The 27,781-nt window shown below is 37.4% G+C and overlaps 1 protein-coding gene across 1 annotated transcript in view; it reads right to left on the bottom strand.

Annotated features, from left to right (window-relative positions):
• The window catches only part of ARMC3 (armadillo repeat containing 3), a 115,734-nt gene that overhangs the window by 66,867 nt on the left and 21,086 nt on the right, over nt 1–27,781 (bottom strand). Inside the window, exons 4-8 of the mRNA XM_001097654.5 lie at nt 16,583–16,708; nt 13,402–13,470; nt 12,965–13,140; nt 10,400–10,594; nt 4,016–4,199 (exon numbers count right to left, since the gene is read on the bottom strand). Coding sequence (XP_001097654.2) covers nt 4,016–4,199; nt 10,400–10,594; nt 12,965–13,140; nt 13,402–13,470; nt 16,583–16,708 — 750 coding nt within the window. The remainder of the gene's footprint in view (nt 1–4,015; nt 4,200–10,399; nt 10,595–12,964; nt 13,141–13,401; nt 13,471–16,582; nt 16,709–27,781) is intronic.

Below are 27,781 nucleotides of genomic sequence, written 5' to 3'. Positions count from 1 at the left end.
CAGAAAACATTAAGTGCCAGAAAGGATTTAAAGACCATCTGCTTGAATTCCTTTGTATTACAAATAACCAATTTCAACAAATGATGCTAGGAAAAATTTATATCTACATGAAAAAGGATGAACTGGGACCATAATTTTATACCCTATATAAAAATAAACTCAATGTATCAAGACCTAAATGTAAGAGCCACAACTACAAAACTCCTAGAAGAAAACATAGGGCAAAAGCTTTATGATATTTGGTAATGAGTTATTGGATACGACACCAACAGCAAACAGCATAGGCAATGAAATAGATACATTGGATTGCATCACAATTTAAAACTTTTGTGCATCAAAGCACACAATCAACAGAGTGAAAAGGCAACCCATAGAATGGGAGAAACTATTTTCAAATAATATCTGATAAGGGGTTAATATCCAGAATATATGAAGAACTTGTGTAACTCAGCATCAAGAAAACAACTCGATCAAAAAATGGGAGAAGGACTTGGATATCTCCAAAGAAGATATGCAAGTGGCCAATAAGCACACAAAAAAGATGCTCGAAGTTGCTCATCATTAGGGACATGCAAATAAAAAGCACAATGAGACAGCACCTCACACCCATTAGAATGGCTACTATCAACAAACAGAAAATAACAAGTGTTGGCCAGGATGTGGAGAAATTGGAACTCTTGTGCATTGGTTATGGGAATATAAAATGGTACAGCTGCTACAGAAAAAGATATGGCAGTTTCTCAAAAAAATTAAAAATAGAAAACAGGTGTGGTGGCTCACACCTGTAATCCTAGCACTTTGGGAGGCTGAGGCAGGTGGATTGCCTGAGGTCAGGAGTTCGAGACCAGCTTGGCTCACATGGTGAAACCATGTCTCTACTACAAATACAAAAATTAGCTAGGTTTGGTAGTGTGCACCTGTAGTCCCAGCTCCTCAGGAGACTGAGGCAGGAGAATCGCTTGAAGCCAGGAAGTGGAGGTTGCAGTGAGCTGAGATCACACCATTGCACTCCAGCCTAGGTGACAGAGTGAGACTGTCTCCAAAAAAAAAAAAACCTAAAAATATAATTACCATATGACTCAGTAACTCCACTTCTAGGTACATATCCAAAAGAATTGAAATCAGGGACTCAAAGAGGTATCTGTACACCCACATTCTTAGCAACATTATTCATGTTAACCAAAAGGCAGATGCAACCAACTGTCCATCCAGGGTTGAAAGGATAAACAACCTTTTGTTTGTGGTCTTTACAGACAATGGAATATTCTTCGGCCTTAAGGGAGGAAATTGTGATAAATGCTACAACCCATGAATGAACCTTGAGGACATCATGCTAAGTGCAGTGCATTTGCAAAAGGACAAATGCTGTATGATTCCACATATATGAGGGATCTAGAGTCATCAAATTCATAGAGATGAAGAATAGTGATTGCCAGGAGTCTGCATGAAGAAGGAGTAGGAATTATTGTTTAATTGGTGTACTTTTAGTTTTGCTAAATGAAAAGATTTCTATGGATGGACAGCACCACAAAAATGTGAATACATTTAATGCCACTGAACTCTACACTTAAAAATGATGAAGATGGTAAATTTCATATTTGTATTTCACCACAATTTTAAAAACAAGAATAGGATTGATTCCTTTTCTTCAAGCAAAACCGCTCCACTTCTTGGGTTCTCCATTCCTGTGAGTGGCACCATTTTACTTACAGCTGTCTAAGCCAGAAACCTGGCCTCATCCTTAGTGTAGCCTTCTTCCTTTTTCAACTAACGTAGTCATTCAAAAATACTCACACATGTGCCGGTGGTTCTCCTTGCAAAGCGCCTCGAGCCAATCCCGAACACCACATCTCTGTTTCCGGGCACCTTCACATCTCACCCAGGTTACTACAGCAACCCCCTTTTGGTCTTCTGTGTCTGGTGCTAAACATTTCCAATCTCTTCTCCACTTTGCAACATGAGTTCTCTTAAGTGAAAATCTGTGATGTTCCCTCCCTTCTCTGAGTAACTTCAATGGCTCTTTGTTTCCATTTAAAAAAAGTCCAAAATCCTTAACTGGGCTAATAATGTCCGTGAGCACTGGGCTCCTCACTACATGCATAGCCTGAGTGTTCCGTGTTCTGTGGCATTCTGGTCATTAGCCATTCTGAAAGCTTTCGGTTCTGGAACTTACCATGTTGTCCCTCCTCTGGCTTTTATACACAGTGGTCTTTCTCAGAACCACTTCTCCTCCTCCATCCCGTCTGAACCTTCTTTGACCAGACAATTTATCTTATTTACTCTAGGTCCTAGCTTGTTAATCACTGATTTCAGGAATATTTTTCTGATCCAGATCTGTGCCAGGAGCCTTCCTGGGTGATCCTGTGTTTCCATCATTAATCACTTTGAACACTGCATTGTGATTGCCTGTTTACTTTCCTGTTCTGGGTGAGGGCTCAATAAGAAATCATGAGTAAATGAATATATACATTGTTCTGGAGAAGTTGTAGCTCACCCAAAATCACTTAAGTAGGTCCTTACAACGCCAGTAGTGGAACTAGTACTAGAACTCTAGTACCAGGAACTCTGTCCAGCATACTTTCCAGTACAGTACTATGGCACATGATGGGTAGGCATCATCAAACTTCCACCTCAAAATGAGTAAGAACAGACTTAGAATGACCCAGCCACATTTGATACATATAAATACTCTCCAAAGAGATGCTGTGATATGCAAACATTTTAGGTGTGACTTTGTCCATGTCTCCCCATTTTACTTCTCTTTGGGTCTCAATTAGCTAAGGACTGGGATAGAAGGAAAAGAGAACTGACCAGCTATGATAATGCCTAAGTTCCATTTGATAGAATACTGGATAAACCAACTTTTGCCAATATTAAAAAACCTTGATTTCATAACCAGTCTCTCAAATAGGCATTTATATTGTAACTCATGAGGCCCCTCTATGCACACTACATACTGGACAGTGAAATCTTGCTTACTGCATTAAAGCTTTGCCTTGAAGAAATCCAGTGTGTGCTGAAAAGGAAGTGTTTCCCATAGTATACACATAGATAGATATACAGATGTGAGTATATATGTTTAGATATAAATCACTTAAAATAGTCAATGCTGTCATCATTTATAAAAGTAGTGGTGCAGAAGGGGAAAAATAAAATCACATCTTTTATTAGATAAAAGACTCCAAATACACATAAATTAAAACTATAATTTCATCTTCTGTACTTGTGATGTAATTAATCTCTCATATTTTACAGATTTATGTCAACTTGTCACTGAAATGCAAATTGTATTATGTATATAGTATGAGCATATTGTTTTTCACAGCTATGTAACATGGTGCTACTAGACTCCAGCTGAAACTTGGAAATTACTTTATAGATATCATTGTGAATGGGGATTTCTTCAATGCTTTCAGGTTCACAAACAATACATACATTCTGTATAATTCCAAATTCAAGCAAAATAAAGGCTTAAGATTTAATATAGAAATGAATTTTTTTTTGAAAAATAGGATAATGAAATCATATTGAGTTCTTCATATCCCTGACAAATCTCTAACTCATTGGAACTGAGATGAGTTTGGACTTAAGTAGTAAATATAGCACTATTCTCAAATGGTTTTTTAAAAGCAGACAAATACTCTAGGGTTTGTTAGTACTAATCAAAATTGAGACGAGGAATTATATATGCTTTGTTTATATAAAATAAGACATGGCAGGGTGCGGTGGCTCATGCTTGTAACTCAGTCAAAGTGGGCAGATTGCTTGAACCCAGGAGTTCTAGAGTAGCCTGAGCAACATAGTGAAACCATGTCTCTACAAAAAATACGATTAGCCAGGCATGGTGGTGCACGCCTGTAGTTCCAGCTACTAGGAAGGCTGAGGTGGCAGAATCACTTGCAACCTGGGGAGCTTGAGGCTGCAGTGAGCTGTGATCATGCCACTGCTCTCCAGCCTGAGCAATAGAGCGAGACCCTGTCTCAAAATAAATAAAATAAAATAAAATGAGACATACGATCATAAGCTGCTTTAGTAATGGCTTTTGCTGCATTCTTCTGAATATCAGGAATTGTAGAGTTTTCTGCAAATGACAGGAGCTTTTTAAGACCCCCTGTCTGCTGAATCTGCACCATAGTATCCATGTCTTCAAGGCAATTGGCTATCACTGCAAGTGCTTCTATATGAAGGTCATTCAATTCCTAATAATAAAAGCAAATACAACTTTAGAAAGTTGTACTAAAAGAAAGGTACATTTCCCAAATTTGACTACAAGAGGAAATACAGTCAGTCAGAACACAATGTAATGAATTTTGTTGTGACAGAGGCCCCAGGGAACAGGAGTTCTGCTTATCAAAGTAACATCACTCTTCTTGGCCATGTGCCCTGTCTTTTCTCCTTTCTCTTACTCCAAAATGTGTTATGGATAAAAAGTAATGCTAGGGAGGAAACTTCCAGAAATGGTAGCCAATGAAGTTGCTCATACAGTCTTCCACAAAAAACAATTTTGAAATCTGGAGAAAACATTTTTTTAAAAGCAAGACAGAAGCTGATGAAAATATATACTTCAAAATAATTTGTGACTGTAAGAGAAGTATTGCGAGTGTGTGGCCGTCTTGCCTGAGGAAATCTACTGAATCCCCACAGCTATAGAAAACTGCAGTTTTACCTAAATAGCTAGAAATGTAAAGGGGAAATCCCAAAAGTGAGAAATGTTCGGAAGGATAATCCACCATCATGAAGGGAAGGAACTCACTTTCACAGCAAATACATTGTGGCCAATGTTCATGGAATTTACTGGTTTTACCATGTTGCCCACCATCCTGAAGCAGCTGGCTTGATAGAATGGCCTTTTGAAGACTCAGTTACAGCACCAGCTAGTTGGCAATACCTTGCAGGGCTTGGGCAGGGTTCTCCAGAATGCTGTATATGCTCTGAATCAGTGTCTACCATATGGTGCCGTTTCTCCCATAGCCAGGATTTGTGGGTCCAGGAAGGGTAAACATCACCTAAGAATTTTGCGTCTTCTTCTGGGGTAAGCATTGGGAAATATTTGGTTGTGTATAGGATAGTTGTATCATGTTAGGTAAAAGTATGATCTCATCATTGTCTTTATTTGAAGATTATGATTTAAGATGCATATGGGTACCAAATTGACAAGGAGAAAACTTGCGATGAATTTTTATCTGGGCCACAGTACTCAACTATTTGGCCAAATATTATCCTAGATGTTTGTGAAAGTACTTTTTATATGAAATTAATGTTTAAAACAGACGTTGAGTAAAACAGATTACCCTCCATGATGTGGGTGGACCTCATCTAATCAGCTGAAGGCCTTAATAGGAAAAGACTGATCTACCTGGCCACAGAGGGAATCCTGCCAGTAGAGCACCCCTGGACTCAAATTACAACACTTCTCTGGGTCTTCAGCCTACTGGTCTAACCTGTGGATTTGGGACTTGCCAAGCCTCCAAAATCACATGAGCCAATTCTTTAAAACAACTACCCGCCCACCCCCCTCCAACACACACCCACTGACATGGTTTGGCTCTGTGTCCTAACCCAAATATCGTCTCAAATTGTGATCTCCAGGCAAATTAACTAACATAATCCCCATGTGTCAAGGAGGGACCTGATGGGAGGTGATTGGATCATGGGGGCAGCTCCCCCATGCTGTTCTCGTGACAGTGAGTTCTCATGAGATCTAATGGTTTTATACGTGTTTGACAGTTCCTCCTTCACGTGCTCATCTGCTGCCGTGTAAGATGAGCCTGTTTCTCCTTCTGCTATGATTATAAGTTTCCTGAGGCCTCCTCAGCCACTAGGATCTGTGAATCAATTAAACCTCTTTTCTTTATAAATAACCCAGTCTCAGGTGGTTCTTTATAGCAGTGTAAAAATGGACTAATACACCCATATACACAGGCACATGTACAATATACATGCATCATGTTGGTTCTATTTCTCTAGAGAACTCTAATATATGGTATAACTCAAAATCTGAGTATAAACTATTCCCAGACCCCTGACTGACCACTAAACTACACATGCATGGAAGAGATCCCAGGAACCCTGGTGAAAATAAAGAGGCAAGGACTACAAAACATTGTATCTTATCCTTGAAGAGGGAGCTGTGCTAGGTGAGATTTATTACTTTACTGCTTTTAAATATGGTGCATTCCTCAATCCATGTGCAGCTCATCTGGCGGAGTGCTGAAACCTTACTGTTCGGAGGTGTTAGAGGTCAGAGCCTGAGACTGATAGAGGAGCCACAGGTGACCGCCAAACTGTAGAAGCTCTGGGGAGACCTCCATGGAGTCAGGCTAAAAACAGCAGCAACCAGAAACTATAAGAACTGAGCAGAGATACCAGCTGCACCACTAGTGAGACAAAGTGTGTAGTTCACCACCTACTAGAGCAAAATAGCCACAATCCTCAGACGGGCACAACAGAATCTGGAATCACTAGAAAGTATTATCTACAATGCTCATTCTTAACCATGCAGAAAAGAAACAGGAAAGTGTGACTCAAAGTCAGAAGAAAAGGCAGTCAATAGAAATCTACTCTGATAGGGCCAGATGTTGGTGGATTAAGTAATTAAAGACTTTAAAGCAGCTATGATAAATATGTTCACAGAGGAAAGCTCAATAGAGAAATGACACTTCAAACATGGAAATTTAAGACTTGAAAAGTACAAAAACTAGAAAAAATCACTAGATGGACTAAACAGCAGATTAGAGATGCCAAAAGAATCAGATAAATTGAATAGAGATCAAAAGATGTTATTTAATCCAAAAAATTGAAGAAAAATATGCAAAGCTTTAGAGTCTTGTAAAATATCAAGCGAGACAACATATGTGTAATTGGGCTCCAGAGGGAAAGAAGGAATAGGAAAAATATTTGCATACATAATGACTGAAAAATTCCATGATTGGCAGAAAACACTAATTTGCAGATCTAAGAAGGTCAAGCACCCCAAGCAGGAGATACAATTATATCACTTCGATGCAGAAGAGAAATGCAGAAAGCCAAAGATAAAGAGCAAAGTGTTAAAAGCAGCCAAAGAAAAGTGACACATCATGTACAGGAAGATAGTTAAGCTTGATGGCTGAATTTTCATCAGAAATATTGGCATTCAGAAGAAATTTAAAAATGCTAAAAAGAAAAAACTAGCAGCCAAGAATTTTTTATCAAGCAAAAATATCTTTTCAAAATTAAAGGCAAAAGGAAGCTACTTCCAGATAAATTTAAAAGACAGAATTCATGCCATTATATTCACACTATAAGAAATGCTAAATGAGGTTCTCCAGAAGGAAATGACCCTGATGACAACGTGGATCTACAGGAAAAAATGAAATCAGAAATCATAAATATGTGAGTAAATATAAAATATTAAATATTGATGGACAGATGAATATATGCATAAGTACTAGACAAACACATATGAATGTATAATCCTTAATATCTTGAGGACACATGATATGGGACTCTTCAAAACAATTATTACATTGTGTGGTTGGGTTTATAATGGACACAGACATAAAATATGTAACAATATTAACAGTAGGAAAAGTAGAGATATTGTTAAAAGGTTCTAGTATTTTACTTCAAGTAGTTCAATATTAACTCTAGACTATTATAAGTTAAAGTTAAGTTGCATATTGTAATCACTACAGCAACCACTAAAAATAGAACAAACAAATATAGCAAAAAAGCCAAGAGAAGAATTACAATGTAACACTAAAAAAATTAACACTACAGGGGCTGGGTGCAGTGGCTCATGCCTGTAGTCCCAGCACTTTGGGAAGCCAAGGCAGGAGGATCACCTGAGGTCAGGAGTTTGAGACCAGCCTGGCCAACACGGTGAAACCCCCCTTTCTACCCAAAATACAAAAATTAGCTGGGTGTAGTGGCACATGCCTGTAATCCCAGCTACTTGGGAGGCTGAGTAGGAAAATCACTTGAACCCAGGAGGTGGAAGTTGCAGTGAGCCAAGATCGTGCCACTGCACTGCAGCCTAGGTGACAGAGCAAGACTCCATCTCAAAAAAAAAAAAAAAAAAAAAAATTAACACTACAAAAGGCAGGAAGAGAGGAACTGTGGAATAAAGCAACAGGTCAGACAAATAAACAAATGGCAAGCTTAAATATAACCAAATCAATCATTTTATGATAATTGAAAACGAAGCAAAAGATAATTAAGTAGAAACTGACATATTAATATGTGTTCATTCCATATACATATATTATCTCTTTAGTTCCTTTTAAAAAGTGTTTTATATTTTTTAGTGTACAGATTTAGCAAAAATTTTGATAAATTTATCTCCATGTAGTTCATATTTTAGGAATGTATTATAAGTCCAATTGTACTTTTTGTTTTGCTGTTTTGTTCATTGCTCACATATAGAAATACGATACATTTTTATGTATTGAACTTTCATCCTGTGACCTCGATAGATCTATTTATTAGTTCTAGTAAGTTTCTGTAGTCTTCTTAGGATCTTCTGTACATGTGGTCATACAATCTGAATAAATATAGATGCAATCTGTGAATAAATACAGTTTTACTTCTTCCTTTCCAGTTTGTTAGTCTTTTTGTTTGTTTGTTTTTGTGAGATGGAGTCTTGCTCAGTTGCCAGGCTGGAGTGCAGTGGTGCGATCTTGGCTCACTGCAACCTTCAACTCCCTGGTTCAAACGATTCTTCTGCCTCAGCCTCCCAGGTAACTGGGATTACAGGCACTTGCCACCATGCCCAGCTAATTTTTGTGTTTTTAGTAGAGATGGGGTTTCACCATGTTGGCCAAGATGGTCTTGATCTCCTGACCTCATGATCTGCCCACCTCAGCCTCCCAAAGTGCTGGGATTATAGGTGTGAGCCACTGCGCCTGGCCCCAGTTTGTTAGTCTTTTGTGTTACTTATTTATTTGGCCTTATTGCCCTGGTTCCAACCTCCAGGACAATGCTGAATAAAAATTATGGGAGCAGACACCTGTGCCTTGTACCTACTCTTAGGTGAGGATGAGGACGAGCATTTTTATTTTTCACTCTCTATATTTTTGTGTTCTTTGAGTTTTTCCCATTAGAATATATACACATCAGTTCTTAAAAAATCCTTCTCACATATTTCCTAGCTCTAACCATAGGCAAGTTATTCAACCTCTTTGAGAGGCATTTTCCTTATCTGTATAATAGGATTAATGCTATAATAGGTATATATGATTATATACGTAATGATACAATTATTACCAATACTTTCATTTCATAGATAAAAATACCATCACATTCCTCAAAGAATTACAAATTTAATAAAATCACAATGCCTGCCACCTAGTAGGTGCTTCCATCCCTTTTCCTAATTAAAAAAAGACAGGTAAAATATCAGATAGGCGAGAATATGTGGCATATCAGATAAACCCTGTGGTTTGTCACTTTCTACCTGTGTGACATAAGGCAAATTAAGTAACATTTCTGGTTTCAGTTCCCCTTTTAAACAGGATAAAATGTTTGCTATACAGTGTTACTAGCATTTTGCATCACAAATGTAATTATAGGGGATCACATATGGGATCCACAAATCAAAGGCAGGTAGGTCCACATGACTGGGAACATGCTTGTGCCATCTCTGCTCTTTTATATTGTACTTCATTTTCCCAGTGCTGTATAGTCAAACTGAGTTCTGGCTTTTTAGAAAAAATTTAACAATTGGATAGTTTGAAACATAATACAAAGTTATTACTCTATTGTACTCCTTCAATATGTTCCTATCTCTGGATCTCTAAGAGGTACTTCAAGCAGATTTCTGTTATTAGAATTTACTTAATTTACTAAATATTAAAGTAGGGATACTGGATCTGAAATCTGTTTATTACTGTTTCACTAAGGAGTTAGTGGCTAAAGACACCAGACACATTCAGAAGCGATCTGGACCACTCAAGTCAATTAAATGGTTTTCAATAAACTGCTAGATGAGTTTTTGTAACCAAGAGATCCTAGAAGGCACAGATATTCTTAAAGTTTGATTCTTAAGGGGCTTATTAGCAACTGTGGACATTTAACTCCAATATTATTAAAATGTATATAGAAGGTAAATTATGCTTCTGCTTTATCCCAGAGAAAACCATAATGAAGGTTAAAAGACTCACCCTAGGGGTTTTAGGAAATCAAGAGGAAGATCATAGACAAGAATTTAAAAATCTTAAGTTTGATAAACCAGAAGGCTTTTAAAATTAGTTTATAATGGTCCCTACAATTAGCCTGATTTAAACAGGCCAATAACCTTTATGTAGCAATAAGCAAATTAATCCATTACACTTAATACACATTAAATATAATAAAATTTCATTTTAAACATTTGGGAGAGATACATTTCCTCATAGAGAGTCAAATGAATGAAACTAAATACCTTAGTTTCTAGGATCTTAATAAGATGGTCCAATCCTTGATTGTCTCTTAGCATTGTTCGAGACTCCTTATCATTTGTAATAACACCTAAGGTTTTGAGAGCCAACAACTGAATCACTGGATATTCTGACTTCAAGAGCTCTAAGATAGGAGGTATTGCATTTAGTTCTTGAAGTGTAGTTCGACACTGAAAATCCTGCCGCAAAATACAGATAATCAAAACAATATTTTTTTAAGCAAAATACATTCTCAAGAATGGAGAAATTCTGTTTTCTAACACAAGAACATAAGTTACAATTTTCCCATCTTTTACTCCAGATTCCCTTCCAAAATAACTCACAAAAATAAGAAATCTTTCCATTGACAACACCAAAATTTATTTTAACTGTAATATGTAGATATTGTCTACAACAAAATATACATGGTCTATGTCTTTTGTAGTATCTATTGTTTATTAGACAGCAAATTCTGATTACTCTAAACAGCATTATAATAAAATCTATGCATAATAAAATTCTTTTCACACTTGGATACACTGCTTCAAATAGTAATTAATACAATGATATGGCATTGATTCCTTATTATCTCATTCAAATGGATTCTTTATGAAATACTTATTAGCATGCAGTACTGTTGACAGGCCCTCTGCATGCAAATTTAAAGCAGGTTTATTCAGATACATGACCTTTATTTAAGACATTTACACAATCAAGAGGTCATTGTAATCCAGACAATTGTTGTGCTTGTATGTCTGTGATTCTGTGTGAGTGAAGAAGTGGGTGGTTGGGGGAGCTTAAGAAAACAAGCCAAGAAGCCATGAAAAGCTCCCAAACTCTTTTAAGACATGACACCTTTAATCAAAACATTTATAAATAATCAAAACATATATAAAATATACTATTTTATATTTACACTATTTTTTATATTTTACTATTTTACTATATGTATTTATAAGGCAGAAAAGACTCCAATTGTAGCTTAGCTTTCCCCTGTCCATCCTTCAGTTGATCACTAATATTCAGCTTCCTTTAGACACAATTGTAGGTTGCTTTTTGTCATGGATTGAATTGTATCCCTCCAAAATAAGTGTTGCAGTCCTAACCCCAGTACCTCATAATGTGACCTTATTGAAAACAGGGTCATTGCAGATGTAATTAGTTAAGATGAGGTCGTCCTGGAGTAAGGTGGGCCTTTAGTGGTGTCCTTGTACAATTAGTGTCCTTAGGAGAGAGAGATGACAGAGGGAGAGCTTGCTGGAATGCAACCACAAGCCAAGGGATGCCACCAATGGATGGCCACTACATGAAGATGGGAAGAGGAGAGGAAGGGTCTTATGTAGTCTCAGCAGGGATGTGGTCCTACTGACACCTTGATTTTGGACTTCTGGCCTCCAGAACTGTGACTGTTTGTAGTTTTAAGCCACCTAGTTTGTAGTACTTTGTTACAGCAGCCCGAGGAAACTAATACACATTTTTAAGCCAGTACTGCTGTTAAGAACCGTGGAGGTAATTATTTTTATTTCTTCTTGATTAAAACAATAGGGAAATATTGCTGTAAGGAGTCTTTGGATTTAAAACACAAATATGCTTACAGGAATATTTAATCAAATGATGTAAAGCCAAAGTAATGGGAGAAGGGAAAAGAGGGACTAAGCTTCCTCTTTAGGATGTCTTTTTTAGGGAGGGAGGAGGAGTGGCAACTGCATGCTGGGCCAGGAATTTTGCTTTTGCTGCCTTTTGACATGAGCCTGTTTGTCTCTCTCTGCCTGGATACGTTGCCTCTCCATTAATCCTCTTCTTCACTCTCGTTTTGGTATCTCCTCATTTCTTACTCTATTGATGGCCATTTAAAATTTGTGTCTTTCCAATTTCCGGTGATCTAAAGTTCATCAAATGTGCATGATAATTGTTAAGGAATCTAAGCAGCAGAGAAGGCTGTTCAAAGTATCAGGAAGCTGACCTGCTGTGGGCGTTAGGGTGTGTGTGTGTGTGTGTGTGTGTGTGTGTGTGTGTTCCCGGGGTGGGGGTTCAAAGGACAGGACTGTAGGGGAGGGGAAGGTTGACAGTTTATTTCCATGACAAAGGAAAACAGCACAGTGAGGTGGCGTCTTGCTATTGTGGACAATGAATTCTGTTCTGCACACTCAGATCATTAGATTTTTAGCAACAAATAAGCCTAAACCAAAATCTCAGTACATTGAATAGGGTATATATTACATCCGATGTGCTTAGACCACCAGGGTTCAATCAATAGTAACTGCCCAGGTTCCGCATATTAGATTTCTTGTTTCAAAAGAAGTACATTTTATTTGCATGCCATTCTATTCTTTAAAAATAGAAATACATTTCCAAAATACTTTTTCATAGGAAACAATGACTTATGTGAAAATTGAAAGATATCTACATTAAGCTTCCATTATTTTTTTTCTCTGAATGATAAATACCAGTAAAAAGAAGATCTAATGATGCAAAACTGGTGAGTTTTTAAAAGCTTTTTTCTATTTTTAATGGGAAAATAAATTCTAAAATCAGCTTTCGTCAGAACACTTTTTAGAAATTAATCTTACCTGCACCAAGTTGTAAATGCATTCCATAGAATTCTTCTTTACATCCGGGTCTGGGCTACTCAGTAGTCTGATGAGTGGCTCTAATCCCCCATGTTCAAATATTTGCACTTTACTGGTGTACTCTGCAGACATGTTTGCTAGACAAAGGCTAGCAAACTCATGGATAACTACTTCTTCTGTGTATCAAAAATAAATAACACAAGTATGCCAACTGCTTATTATTCAGTCACTACTTTAAAATATGCTTTGGAAACCAAAGCTCTGCAAATTGTATCTTGCTTATAGCTCACCTTTTTTATAAACTCAAAATTGAGTTGTGGTTTGAGAGATTTTAATAACACTTCACAATAGCTCATGAATGATTTTCAATATATAGTTTGATCAACTGTAAAAAAACCAGTTCCATTTTTTAAAACAGATATAGAATGCAAAGTTACCTTCTGGAGCGAGCTGGGCAATGACAGAATTCATGACATCTAACTCCCTTAACAATTTTTTAACATCATCTACAAAGGAAGAAACAGAATATTGATGTTTATTGATAATAATAATAGGCCGGGTATGGTGGTTCATGACTGTAATCCCAGCATTTTGGAAGGCTGAGGCAGGTGAATCACTTGAGGTCAGGAGTTCAAGACCAGCGTGGCCAACATGGTGAAACCCCTACCTTATTAAAAATACAAAAATTGGCCAGGTATGGTAGCTTGTACCTGTAATCCCAGCTACTTGGGAGGCTGAGGCAGGAGAATCGCTAGAACCTGGGAGGCAGAGGTTGCAGTAAGCTGAGATCACGCCACTGAAATCTAGCCTGGGCAACGGAGTGAGACCCTGTCTCAAAATAATAATGATAATGGCAGTATCTACTGAACACTCCCTTATGAGACAGGTAATATTATTATCTCATTTTACAGATGAGGAAATTGAGGCTCAAAACCACACAGCAAGTGGTGGGGCAGGTTTCTTGCCTAGGTGGGGCCAACCCAACACATTCTGTAGCCTGCTGTATTCCTCAATCCTGAGCTGTACTTCCTTCTAAGACACTAGAAACAATAACCATAAAAGTGCAAAATGTGCCTAGAACACATATCAGAAGAGTTGAGTTACTGTGTCCTACATTCATTTATTATGTAATAGTAATCTTTGTGTGTGTGTGTTTTGCTGGGAGGGTATTTTTAAATTCTGATTTTAATAAATCTTGTACAGAATGCAAATAAGAATTATCCAGCCTATTTCAAGTAATACATCTTGATTGCTTACATTCAATTTGATTATTAGAAATGCCAAAAATGCTTAAAAATAAGTATATTGACTGTTGTAAAGTACATTTTATACTATTTTTGTCAGCCTAATTAAAGCTAGACAGGTATGCCTGTGTGCAGGGCTCTACCCTCAGTGCCACTACTAACCACCTGCATGACTTTGGGCAAATAAACGAATGCTTTGAGGTATCTATCCTACTTTTAAGATAAAGAGTTGCATAAGAGGTATTACAAAGCTTTGTGTGTGTGTTTGTTTTGAGACAGGGTTTCACTCTGTCACCCAGGCTGGGGTGCAGTGGTGTGACCATGGCTCACTGCAGCCTCAGTCTCCTGGGCTCAAGCAATCCTCCCACCTCAGCCTCCCAAAGTGCTGGGATTACAGGCGTGAGCCACCATGCCTGGCCACAAAATATTTTTGTTTCTCAGATTCCATGGTATGTAAATAGAATAAAACATAAGAAATTAAAAAAAAACTTCCCTTTTTTGGTTATAATTTTCCTTTTTTGTTTTTGGTTAAACATTCAATGTGATACTAATATAGAATTGTTACACAGATAATCCTTGTGATAAATTTAGGAGAGCCCATAATTCAATTGAGTACTGCCTTATTTTAACTTCTCTATGCCTCTGTTAGCTCAGATGTAAAGGAAATAATAATAGTACCTACTTCACAGGGCTGTTAGATAGGATTAAATGATTTAATATATCAGTAGCACTTAGCACAGTGCCTGGTCCCTTGTCAGTGCATGTAAGTGTTATCTAGTATTATTATCATAGTCTAAGTCGGTGGGACATGCACTCCGCCATGACTGTCCTCATCCTGTTGCTATCTCGGGAAACACTCCCAGACTGCAGCCTTAGAGCACAACTACCATCAGAGCTCCCAAAGTCACTGCCTTCCACTGACTCCTCGCAGAGGGCCCCAGCAAAAGGAGTCTCTAGCTGAGGCTGTAATGGCACAGACGCCACATAAAACCGCCCTTCCACGTCTCTCCCCAACTTCCACTCATAACTGTCCCTGAACACACTCATACCACAAATCCCTGCTGGACATGGAATAAGGAGGCCTCACTGTCATCACACGGGGTCCAGGGAAAATGGCGAGCAGCGGGTAGGCAGGAAAGCTAGGAAAGAATTCGTGCTTGTGTTTTGCTGAGATTATCATAAGATGGGAAAGTATAATGATTTTAGCTACGTACCATGATAGGCATATGTTTATTCATAGCTACCTACGTTTAATGTTAGAATTCAGTCTCCACTAAGAGTGTCATTTAAAATTTGTTATGAGTTACAGGGCTTTTGGTGACTGACTCAAAAACTACCATTAGAAAATGACAAGGAAAACATATCCTGTTCATAAGTCAGAGACTGCCTTTATTGGCATGGTGGTCAAACTGATATTCTAATGGACCTAATAGTGTCTTTTAACTAATATTATTATACCGTCATATCATATGATACTAATATGTTATTTAATATATAATGTATAATTACATATTAATATATTATACTAATGATACATAATATAATTGATATTAATTGTATTCTTGATATTAATCACATAATGTTAATCATGTACACGATTAATATTACATAGTATATATTATATATTAATAGAATAATAATATGACATATATGATTCCAAGCAAGTAATAGGTCTAAGAAGTAAATGCACTTTTTAAAATTTATTCTTTTGAGACAGTCTCACTCTGTCGCCCGGGCTGGAGTACAGTGGCGCGATCTCAACTCACTGCAACCTCCACCTCCTGAGTTCAAGTGATTCTCCTGCCTCAGCCTCCCGAGTAGCTGGGATTACAGGCACCTGCCAAATATGCCCGGCTAATTTTTGTATTTTTAGTAGAGACAGGGTTTCACCATGTTGGTCAGGCTGGTCTCGAACTCCTGACCTCAAGTGATTCGCCTACCTTGGTAAATGCACATTTAAATTTATCTTTTGTAAAATATAGTTTGCAGTTTCAAAAAAATCAGTTTATCAAAACTCTTTAGGCTTTGTTCACTAAGAAATATATATGAAATGTAACATACATGTAGGCAGGCAAATTACATTACACTAAAGAAAAAAACTTTAAGAGAAAATGATTGCTATCTCAGCTTGTAGGACTACCTCACCAACTCTGAGAGGAGTTTTTGCATGGATGTGCTTGCACATATTTTCCTATTTTAAAATTATCCCTTAAAATATGAAATCACACATTTGCTGCATTATACTGATAAAACGTTTTTGTGAACATTAAAGTCAGTTTAAATAAAATTGAAACAAATTCCTTAATGTTAAATTTAAAAGAATGATAATGCATTACATGGGATTATTTGATTATTTTTTAAAGTTGATACTTACTATTAGAAGCCAGGATTCCAAATATCATAGTAGCATTTCTTCTTACAATTTTATCTTCATGGGTGAGTAGCTTAGTTAAAGGTTCCACAGCTCCAAGTTCAAGGAGGGTTGCTTTATTTTCCTCACCTGACATCACACATAAAACAAAATCATACATGGATATTATCGATCTCATCAGCATTCTGCCTTGTGCCATTCCAATTTATTTGCCATTTGCCTTTCACATTATTCTTGGCTTACACTCGTATTTCCCTCAGAATAAACTTAAAGGACAGGCATCCTGGACATTTCCTCCTCTTCCTTCCCCTGTTTACAAAGCTGGCTTCATCTTGTCTTCAGTTCTGAGCTCACACTGCACCTCCTTGGAGCAGTCCCCCACAATCACCCTATCTACTGTCACCACATCCAAGTCTTTCTTATCCCTCTTTATCCTGTTGTTTTTTTGTCATATCACTTAACAACCTCTGTGTTTTGCTTACCTACTCCATGATAACTCCCCATAAGGACAGATGCCCTTTCTGCCCTATTCTCTCATAACCTTAGCGCCTAGCACGGTGCCGGTCATGTAACAGAAACTCAACAAATACTTCCTTGCATAATTAATTAGTTCTAGCCCTTTTCTGTAGATTTGATAGAATTGTTTATAGATGTCATCACATTAATTTTATGTGCCAAAGCGACTGAGCTAAGGGATGCACAAATAGCTACTAAAACGTTTCTGGGTGTGTCTGTAACAGTGTTCCTGGAAGAGATTAGCATTTGAATCTCTAAACTGAGTAAAGACATGCACTCACCAGTGTGAGTGGGCAATATCCAATCTGTTGAGGGCTTGAGTAACAGAGAGTGTAAAAAGGAAAAATCCTCTCTCTTTTTGAGCTGGGACTTCCACCTTCTCTGGCCCTGGAACATTGGAGCTCCTGTTCTCAGGCCTCGGGACTCCAGGACTTTACAGCAGCTTTGGTTCTCTGGCCTTAGGACACAGACTGAATTACACCCCTGGCTCTCCTTATTCTCCAGCTTGCACATGGTATTGTCATGGGACTTCTCAGCCTCCACAATCATGTGAACCAATTCCCATTACAAATCTTTTCATATATTTCTACATATGTCCTATTGGTTCTCTTTCTCTAGAGAATCCTGACTAATACAATGCAAAAGATAACTGTAATAATAGAGAAAACTGAAATTGTGGAGGGGTGTTTATGGGAACTCTACTTCTCATTTCTCTTTTCTTTTTTTCTTGAGACAGGGTCTTGCTCTGTCACACAGGCTGGAGTGCAATGGCATGATCATGGCTCTCTGCAGTCTCAACCTCCTGGGCTCAAGTTATTCTCTCACCTCAGTCTCCTGAGTAGCTGGGGCTACAGGCAAACACCACCATGCCTAGCTAATTTTTTTTTCAACTTTTGTTTTGTAGAGATGGGGTCTCACTATGTTTCTCAGGCTGGTCTCAAACTCCTGGGCTCAAGTGATCCTCCTGCCTCAGCCTCCCGAAGTGCTGGGATTACAGGCTCCACAAGCCACTGTGTCTGGCCTCATTTTTCTATAAACCTAAAACTGCTTACGGAAAAAGTCTAGAATTTTTAAAAACAATATATTCTATAAGTTGTGAGAAAAATTCTGCAAATATATGTCTGATACAGAAATAAAGAATGTGTATCCAGAATATATAATTTCTAAAACTGAATAAGAAAACAAGCAAATTTTAAAATATATATGAACAAATGATTTGAACAGATACATCACCAAAGAGGATATACAATGATGATAAAGTACATTTTCTCTGCATCATTAGTCATTAGGGAAATGCAAATTAAAACCACAATGAGATACCACTTCACAGCCACAAAGATTACTATAATCAAAAAGATGAACAGCAACAAGTGCCAGCTAGTGTAGAGCGAAATTAGAACCCTCATATATTGCTGGTGAGAATATAAAACGTACAAATCACTTTGGAAAATGGTTTAGCAGTTTCTTAAAATGTTGATGTACACCTACCATATGACCCAGGCAAACTGTGGTAAATCTATATAATGGAATAGCAATAAAAAGAAATGCTACAATATGAATTAATCTCAAAATAATTAGGGTGCGTGAACAGAGCCAGATTATATCATCTTCTATAAATCAAATAGAGATAGTTCTACCTCTTTCTCTAATTTGTGAGAAAGTTTTTAACTACAAATTTTCTGGATGCCTTCTATTTCTTTTTCTTGCCTGATTGCATTGGCAAGAACCTCCCATACAATGTTGAATAAAGACATCCTTCTCTTGCTCCTGATCTTAGGGGAAAAGCATTCAGTTTTTTACCATTAAGTGTGATGTAAGGCATAGGGTTTTTTTGTAGATATCTTTTATTAGGCAGAGAAAGTTTATATCTATTCCTACTTTGCAGACATATTTTATCAGGAGTGGATGTTGGATTTTGCCAAAAAGGTTGTTTTGCATGTATTAAGAGGATCATATGGTTTTTCTTTTTTCTTAAAAATTTTTTTTTTTCTTATTGCTGCTGTAATAACAAAACTAGTGGTTTAACAACAACACAAATTTATTATCTTATGGTTTGAAAGTCAGAAGCCTGATATATATCTCAGTAGGTGAAATTCAAAATGTTGGCAAGGCTATCTATGCTCCTTGGGAGCTAAGCTCTATGGCAGAATCCATTTCCTTTTCTTTTCCAGGTAGCATGCCTTGGTTACTGAGTCCCTTTCATCTTCAAAGCCAGAAATCACACCCTTCTGACCTCTGTTTCCACCATCATATTGTCTCCAATTCTGTCTCTCTTGCCTTCTTCTTTCACCAATAAGGGCCTTTGTGATTGTGTTGGCCCAACCTAGATAATCCAAGGTAATCTCCTCATCTCAAAGAGAGTTGATTAGCAACCTTAATTCTATCAGCATTCTTATTTCTCCTTTGTCATGTAACACACTATTTTCATAGCTTCCAGGGATTCTGATGTAGATACTTTGGGGTTATTTTTCTACCTACCACACATGGTAAAATACCTTGAGTGATTTTCAGTTATTAAACCAATCTTGCAATCTGGGAATAAGAGTCATGTAGTCATGATGTGTTAGCTTTCTTTATACATTGCTGAATTTAATTTGCTAACATTTTGTTTAGAATTTTTACATCTATGTTAATAAGGCATATTGACTTGCAGATTTCTTTCTTGCCTTTTTCTGTTTGGGTCTTTATACAGTAGTGGTGGCTTCACAGAATGAATTGGGAAGTATGCCATCCTTTTCAATTTTCTGAAAGTATTTGTGTGTAATTGGTATTATTTCTTCCTTAAATGTTTGGTAGACTTCACCAGTAAAATCATCTGGACCTGGAGTTTTGTTTGTGAGAAAGTTTTTAACTACAAATTTCAGTTTTTGTAATATAGAGCTATTCAAACTGTCTTTTTCTTAGTGAGCTTGGAAATTTATATCTTGAAATAAACTTGTCCACTTAATCTAAGTTGTGGCATTTATTGGTATTAATTTATTGATAATATTCCTTTTATCCTGTTCATATCTGTAGGATCTCTAGTGATGTCCCTTCTCCCACTCCTGATACGGATAATTTGTCTTCTCTCTTATTTTGTCTATCAATCCATTTAGAGGTTTATCATTCTTACTGATCTCAAAAAGCAGCTTTTCATTTTTATGGCTCATCAATTTTTTTTGTTATCTATTTCACTGATTTATACTGAGATATCTATTACATCCTTATTACTAACTTTTGGTTTGTTTTTTGTTTTTGTTTTGAGACGGAGTCTCACTCTATTGCCAGGCTGGAGTGCTGTGGCATGATCTCGGCTCACTGCAACCTCTGCCTCCCAGGTTCAAGAGATTCCCCTGCCTCAGCCTCCCAAGTAGCTGGGACTACAGACGCGCACCACCACGCCTGGCTAATTTTCTGTATTTCAGTAGGGATGAGGTTTCACCTTGTTGGTCAGTATGGTCTCAATGTCCTAACCCCATGATCTGCTCACCTCAGCCTCTCAAAGTTCCAGGATTACAGGCAAGAGCCACTGCACCCAGCCTTGTTCTTCTTTTTCTAGTTTCTTAAGATAGAAGTTGAGGTTATTGGTTTGAGACTTTCCTTGTTTTCCAGTATAGGCATTTAGTGCAATCAACTTCTCTCTAAATACTTTTAGTGGCATCCTTTACTGTGTTTTAATTTTCAATTATGATTTTTGTTTTGATTTCTTCTTTGATTTGTGAGTCATTTAAAAGTATGTTATTTATTTTCTAACTACTTAACAATTATCCAGAGTTTTCTACATTATTGATTTCTAAGTCCACTGTGGTATGAAAATATATTTTGTGTTATTGGAATCACTTAAAATTTATTGAGGCTTATTTTATGGCCCAGAATATGATCTATTTGGATAAATGTTCTGTATGCACTTGAAAAAAAATGTGTACTCTACTGCTCTTAAAGTGTTCTATAAATATTAATTAGGTTAAATTCATTGATATTGTCAAATCCTTTATATACTTATATATTTTCTGTCTACTTGTTCTTTCATTTATTGAGAGGAGTATTTAAATCTCCAGCTCTAATTGTGGATATCTATTTCTCCTTGCATTATTAGCTCCATGTATTTTGAAGATCTCATATTTGGTACATAACTGTTTAAGATTTTTCGACCCAGGAAGCACAAAGGGTCAAGGAATTCCCTTTCCTAGTAAAGATAAGCTGTGACAGATGGTACCTTGAAAATCGGGACACTCCCACCCTAATACTGCACTTTTCCAACAGTGGTAGCAAATGGCACACCAGGAGATTATATCCCGTGCCTGGCTCATAGGGTCCCACACCCACGGAGCCTCACTCACTGCTAGCACAGCAGTCTGAGATCGAACTGCAAGGTGATAGCATGCCTGGGGAAGGGGCCATTGCTGAGGCTTGAGTCGGTAAACAGAGCAGACCGGAAGCTCCAACTGGGTGGAGCCCACCACAACTCAAGGAAGCCTGCCTGCCTCTGTAGACTCCACCTCTGGAGGCAGGGCATAGCTGAACAAAAGGCAGTAGAAACTTCTACAGACTTAAATGTCCCTGTCTGACAGCTTTGAAGAGAGTAGTGGTTCTCCTAGCACAGAGTTTGAGATCTGAGAATGGACAGACTGCCTCCTCAAGTGGGTCCCTTACTGCCAAGTAGCCTAACTGGGAGACACCTGCCAGTAGGGGCCGACTGACACCTCATACAGCCAGGTGCCTCTCTGAGATGAAGCTTTCAGAAGAAGGATCAGACAGCAACATTTGCTGTTCTGCAGTATTTGCTGTTCTGCAACCTCCGCTGGTGATACCCAGGCAAACAGGGTCTGGAGTGGACCTCCAGCAAACTCCAACAGACCTGCAGCTGAGGGTCCTGACTGTCAGAAGGAAAACTAACAAATAGAAAGGACATCCACACCAAAACCCCATCTGTATGTCACCATCATCTAAGACCAAAGGTAGATAAAACCACAAAGATAGGGAGAAACCAGAGCAGAAAAGCTGAAAATTCTAAAAATCAGAGTGCCTCTTCTCCTCCAAAGGAATGCAGCTCCTCACCAGCAACAGAACAAAGCTGGACAGAGAATGACTTTGACGAGTTGAGAGAAGAAGGCTTCAGGTGATCAGTAATAACAAACTTCTCCGAGCTAAAGGAGGCTGTTCGAACCCATCACAAAGAAGCTAAAAACCTTGAAAAAAGAGTAGACAAATGACTACCTAGAATAAACAGTGTAGAGAAGTCCTTAAATCACCCAACGGAGCTGACAACCATGGCACGAGAACTACGTGATGCATGTACAAGCTTCAGTAGCTGATTTCATCAACTGGAAGAAAGGTTATCAGTCATTGAAGGTCAAATGAATGAAATGAAGCAAGAAAAGAAGTTTAGAGAAAAAAGAGTGAAAAAACAAACAAACAAACAAAGCCTCCAAGAAATATGGGACAATGTGAATAGACCAAATCTACATCTGATTGGCACACCTGAAAGGGACGGGGAGAATGGAACCAACTTGGAAAACACTCTTCAGGATATTATCCAGGAGAACTTCCCTAACCTAGTGAGGCAGGCCAACATTCAAATTTAGGAAATGCAGAGAATGCCACAATGATACTCCTCAAGAAGAGCAATTCCAAGACACATAATTGTCAGATTCACCAAGGTTGAAATGAAGGAAAAAATATTAAGGGCAGCCAGAGAGAAAGGTGGGGTTACCCACAAAGGGAAACCCATCAGACTAACAGCAAATCTCTTGAGAGAAACTCTACAAGCCAGAAGAGAGTGGGGGCTAATATTCAACATTCTTAAAGAATTTTCAACCCAGAATTTTCTATCCAGTCAAACTAAGCTTCATAAGTGAAGGAGAAATAAAATCCTCTACAGACAAGCAAATGCTGGGAGATTTTGTCACCACCAGGCCTGCCTTACAAGAGCTCCTGAAGGAAGCACTAAACATGGAAAGGAACAACCTGTACCAGCCACTGCAAAAACATGCCAAATTGTAAAGACCATCAATGCTAGGAAGAGATTGCATCAACTAATGAGCTAAATAACCAGCTAACATCATAATGACAGGATCAAGTTCACACAAAACAATATTAACCTTAAATGTAAATGGGCTAAATGCTCCAATTAAAAGACACAGACTGGCAAATTGGATAAAGAGTCAAGACCCATCAGTGTGCTGTATTCAGGAGACCCATCTCATGTGCAGAGACACACATAGGCTCAAAATAAAGGGATGGAAGAAGATCTACCAAGCAAATGGAAAACAAAAAAAGAGGGGAGTTGCAATCCTAGTCTCTGATAAAACAGACTTTAAACCAACAAAGATCAAAAGACACAAAGAAGGCTATTACATAATGGTGAAGGGATCAATTCAACAAGAAGAGCTAACTATCCTAAATATATATGCACCCAATACAGGAGGACCCAGATTCATAAGGCAAGTCCTTAGAGACTTAGAAAGAGACTTAGACTCCCACACAATAATAATAGGAGACTTTAACACCCCACTGTCAACATTAGACAGATCAATGAGAAAGAAAGTTAACAAGGATATCCAGGAATTGAACTCAACTCTGCACCAAGCGGACCTAAGAGACATCTACAGAACTCTCCACCCCAAATCAACAGAATATATATTCTTCTCAGCGCCACATCACACTTATTCCAAAATTGACCACATAGTTGGTAGTATAGCACTCCTCAGCAAATGTAAAAGAACAGAAATTAAACAAACCGTCTTTCAGACCACAGTGCAATCAAACTAGAACTCAGGATTAAGAAACTCACTCAAAACCACTCAACTACATGGAAACTGAATGATCTGCCCCTGAATTACTACTGGATACATAATGAAATGAAGGCAGAAATAAAGATGTTCTTTGAAACCAATGAGAACAAAGACACAACATACCAGAATCTCTGGGACACATTTAAAGCAGTGTGTAGGGGAAATTTATAGCACTAAATGCCCACATGGGAAAGCAGGAAAGATCTAAAATCGACACCCTAACATCACAATTAAAATAACTAGAGAAGCAAGAGAATTCAAAAGCTAGCAGAAGTCAAGAAATAACTTAAGATCAGAGCAGAACTGAAGGAGATAGAGACACAAAAAACCCTCCAAAAAATCAATGAATCCAGGAGCTGCTGTTTTGAAAAGATCAAAAAATTGATGGACTGCTAGCAAGAATAATAAAGAAGAAAAGAGAGAAGAATCAAATAGATGCAATAAAAATGATAAAGGGGATATTACCACCCATCCCACAGAAATACACACTATCATCAGAGAATACTATAAACACCTCTATGTAAATAAACTAGAAAATCTAGAAGAAATGGATAAAATCCTGGACACATACACCCTCCCAAGACTAAACCAGGAAGAAGTTGAATCCCTGAATAGACCAATAATAGGTTCTGAAATTGATGCAATAATTAATAGCCTACCAAACAAAAAAAGTCCAGGACCAGATGGATTCACAGCTGAATTCCACCAGAGGTACAAAGAGGAACTGGTACCATTCCTTCTGAAACCATTCCAAACGATAGAAAAAGAAGGAATCCTCCCTAACTCATTTTATGAGGCCCACATCATCCTGATACCAAAGCCTGGTAGAGACACAACAAAAAAGAGAATTTTAGACCAATATCCCCGATGAACATTGATGCAAAAATTCTCAATAAAATACTGGCAAACCAAATCCAGCAGCACATCAAAAAGCTTATCCACCATGATCAAGTTGGCTTCATCCCTGGGATGCAAGTCTGGTTCAACATAAACAAATCAATAAACGTAATCCAGCATGTAAACAGAACCAAAGACAAAAACCACATGATTATCTCCATAGATGCAGAAAAGGCCTTTGAGAAAATTCAACAGCCCTTCATGCTAAAAACTCTCAATAAACTAGGTATTGATGGGACATATCTCAAAATAATAAGAGATATTTATGACAAACCCACAGCCAATATCATATTGAATGGGCAAAAACTGGAAGTATTCCCTTTGAAAACTGGCACAAGACAGGAATGCCCTCTTTCACCACTCCTATTCGATATAGTATTGGAAGTTCTGTTCAGGGTAATCAGACAAGAGAAAGAAATAAAGGGTATTCATTTAAGAAAAGAGGAAGTCAAATTGTCCCTGTTTGCAGATGACATGATTGTATATTTAGAAAACCCCATCGTCTCAGCCCAAAATCTCCTTAAGCTATAAGCAACTTCAGCAGTCTCAGGATACAAAATCAATGTACAAAAATCGCAAGCATTCCTATACACCAATAACAGACAGAGAGCCAAATCATGAGTGAACTCCCATTCACAATTGCTTCAAAGAGAATAAAATACCTAGGAATCCAACTTACAAGGGATGTGAAGGAGAACTCCTTGAAGGAGAACTACAAACCACTGCTCAACGAAATAAAAGAGAACACAAACAAATGGAAGAACATTCCATGCTCATGGATAAGAAGAATTAATATTGTGAAAATGGTCATACTGCCTAAGGTAATTTACAGATTCAATTCCATCCCTATCAAGCTACCAATGACTTTCTTCACAGAACTGGAAAAAACTACTTTAAAGTTCATATGGAACCAAAAAAGAGCCTGCATTGCCAAGACAATCCTAAGCCAAAAGAACAAAGCTGGAGGCATCACACTCCCTGACTTCAAACTATATTACAAGGCTACAGTAACCAAAACAGCATGGTACTGGTACCAAAACAGAGATATAGACCAATGGAACAGAATAGAGCCCCCACGAATAATACCACACATCTACAACCATCAGATCTTTGACAAACCTGACCAAAAAAAGCAATGGGGAAAGGATTCCCTATTTAATAAATGGTGCTGAGAAAACTGGCTAGCCATATGTAGAAAGCTGAAACTGGATCCCTTCCTTACATCTCATACAAAAATTAATTCAAGATGGGTTAATGACTTAAATGTTAGGCCTAAAACTATAAAGTGCAGTTCTTGAAGGTGACATGTGGTGTACTCTTGCTTTTTATCCAGTATACCAATTTCTCCCTGTTAAGGTATTTAGGACATTTATATTTAATTTGATTTTTGATATGGTTAGGTTTAAATCCACCATCTCGTTATTTGTTTTTTATATGCCCCATTTTTCCATGTTTTCTTTTTTCTTCATATTCTGCCTTCTTTTCTATGTATTCTAGGAATATTACTTATTCCATTTTATTTCATTTTCTTATTTACTATTATCCTTTATTTTGTTATTTTAGTGGTTTCATTAGGGTTGCAGTATACATCTTTAACATATCACAGTCTACTTTCAAGTGCTATTAATGCACTTCACATATGAGATCCTAACAATAGTATACTTCCATTTTTTTCCCTTTCTGTCTTGGGGCTGGTGTTGCCATATATTTTGTTTATACATATGTTTCAAATTGCACAATATATGATTATTTTGTTTTAAAATAATAAATTTGCTTTTGAAGTGATTCAAATAACAAACAAAACATATATTTTGCCATTTCTAGCACTCTGTATTCTTTTTTGTAGATCCATATTTCCATCTAGTGTTATTTTCCTTCTGCCTAAAAGGCCTGTTTTTATTATAAGTAGTAGTGTAGATCTGCTGGAAATAAATTATTTTAGATTTTTTATGTTTTAAAAAAACTTCATTTCACCTAAGTTTTTGAAAGTTTTTTTCTGGATAGTAATTCTGGGTTGAAAGTTTTTATTTTTCTTTTATTCTTTAAAGATTGTTGCTCTATAGACTTCTCACTTGTGAAATTTCTGATGATAAATCATCCTTATTTATAATTTGTTATTTAATAACTATTGTCATCCTTATCTTTTTTGAATGTAACATGTTTTTACTGATTCTGGCTGCTTTTAAGATTTTCTCTTTATCACTGGTTTTAAGCAATTTGATTTTAATGTACTGCGGCATAGTTTGCTTCATATTCTTTGTACTTGGGTTTTGACAAACTTTTTGGATCCATGGACTTAGAGTTTTCATCAGACTTAGGGAAACTTTGGCCATTATTTCTTCAAATGCTTTTTCTGTCTCTGTCTCCCTTTTTCAGAGACTCCAATTACACATATAAGTTCATTAATCTTTTTATTCTGCAATGTCTAATCTGCCTTAATCAAAGCCTATGTATTTTTCATTTCAGACATTGAAGTTTTCATCTCTAGAAGTTGTATTCGGGTCTATCTTATAGCTTCCATGTTTTTACTTTCTAAACAGATAGAATACAGTTGTAATTAATCTTTCAATGTCTTTTCCTGCTAATTCTAACATGTGGGTCAATTTGATTTACTCATTGATTTATATCTTATGCATTTTTTTCTGCTTTTTTTCATGCCTCGTAATTTTTTTATTGGATGCAAGACATTGTGAATTTTACCTTCTTGGGCAATGGATATTTCTGTATTCTTAAGATTTTCTTCAGGGACAAATTAAGTTACTTGGAAGCAACCTGATCCTTTCAAGTCTTGCTTTTAATATTTACTAGGTGGTACTAGAACAGTGCGCAATCTAGGACTAATTATTTCTCATACTGAGGCAAGACTCCTCTGTGTATTCTACATAATGCTCCATGAATTCTGAGGTTTCTGCCTGACTGATGGAACAGGCGCGCTACTCCTAGCCCTCTGTGAGCACCAGGCACTGTTACCCCAATCCTTTGGCTGCCTCTTTGTCCAACTGTTTACCTCACATAT

Source organism: Macaca mulatta, chromosome 9 (assembly GCF_049350105.2).
Source record: "Macaca mulatta isolate MMU2019108-1 chromosome 9, T2T-MMU8v2.0, whole genome shotgun sequence".
NCBI lineage: Eukaryota > Metazoa > Chordata > Mammalia > Primates > Cercopithecidae > Macaca > Macaca mulatta.
Note: the sequence above shows the minus strand (reverse complement) of the source record. Positions and strands in the feature narration are given on the sequence as shown.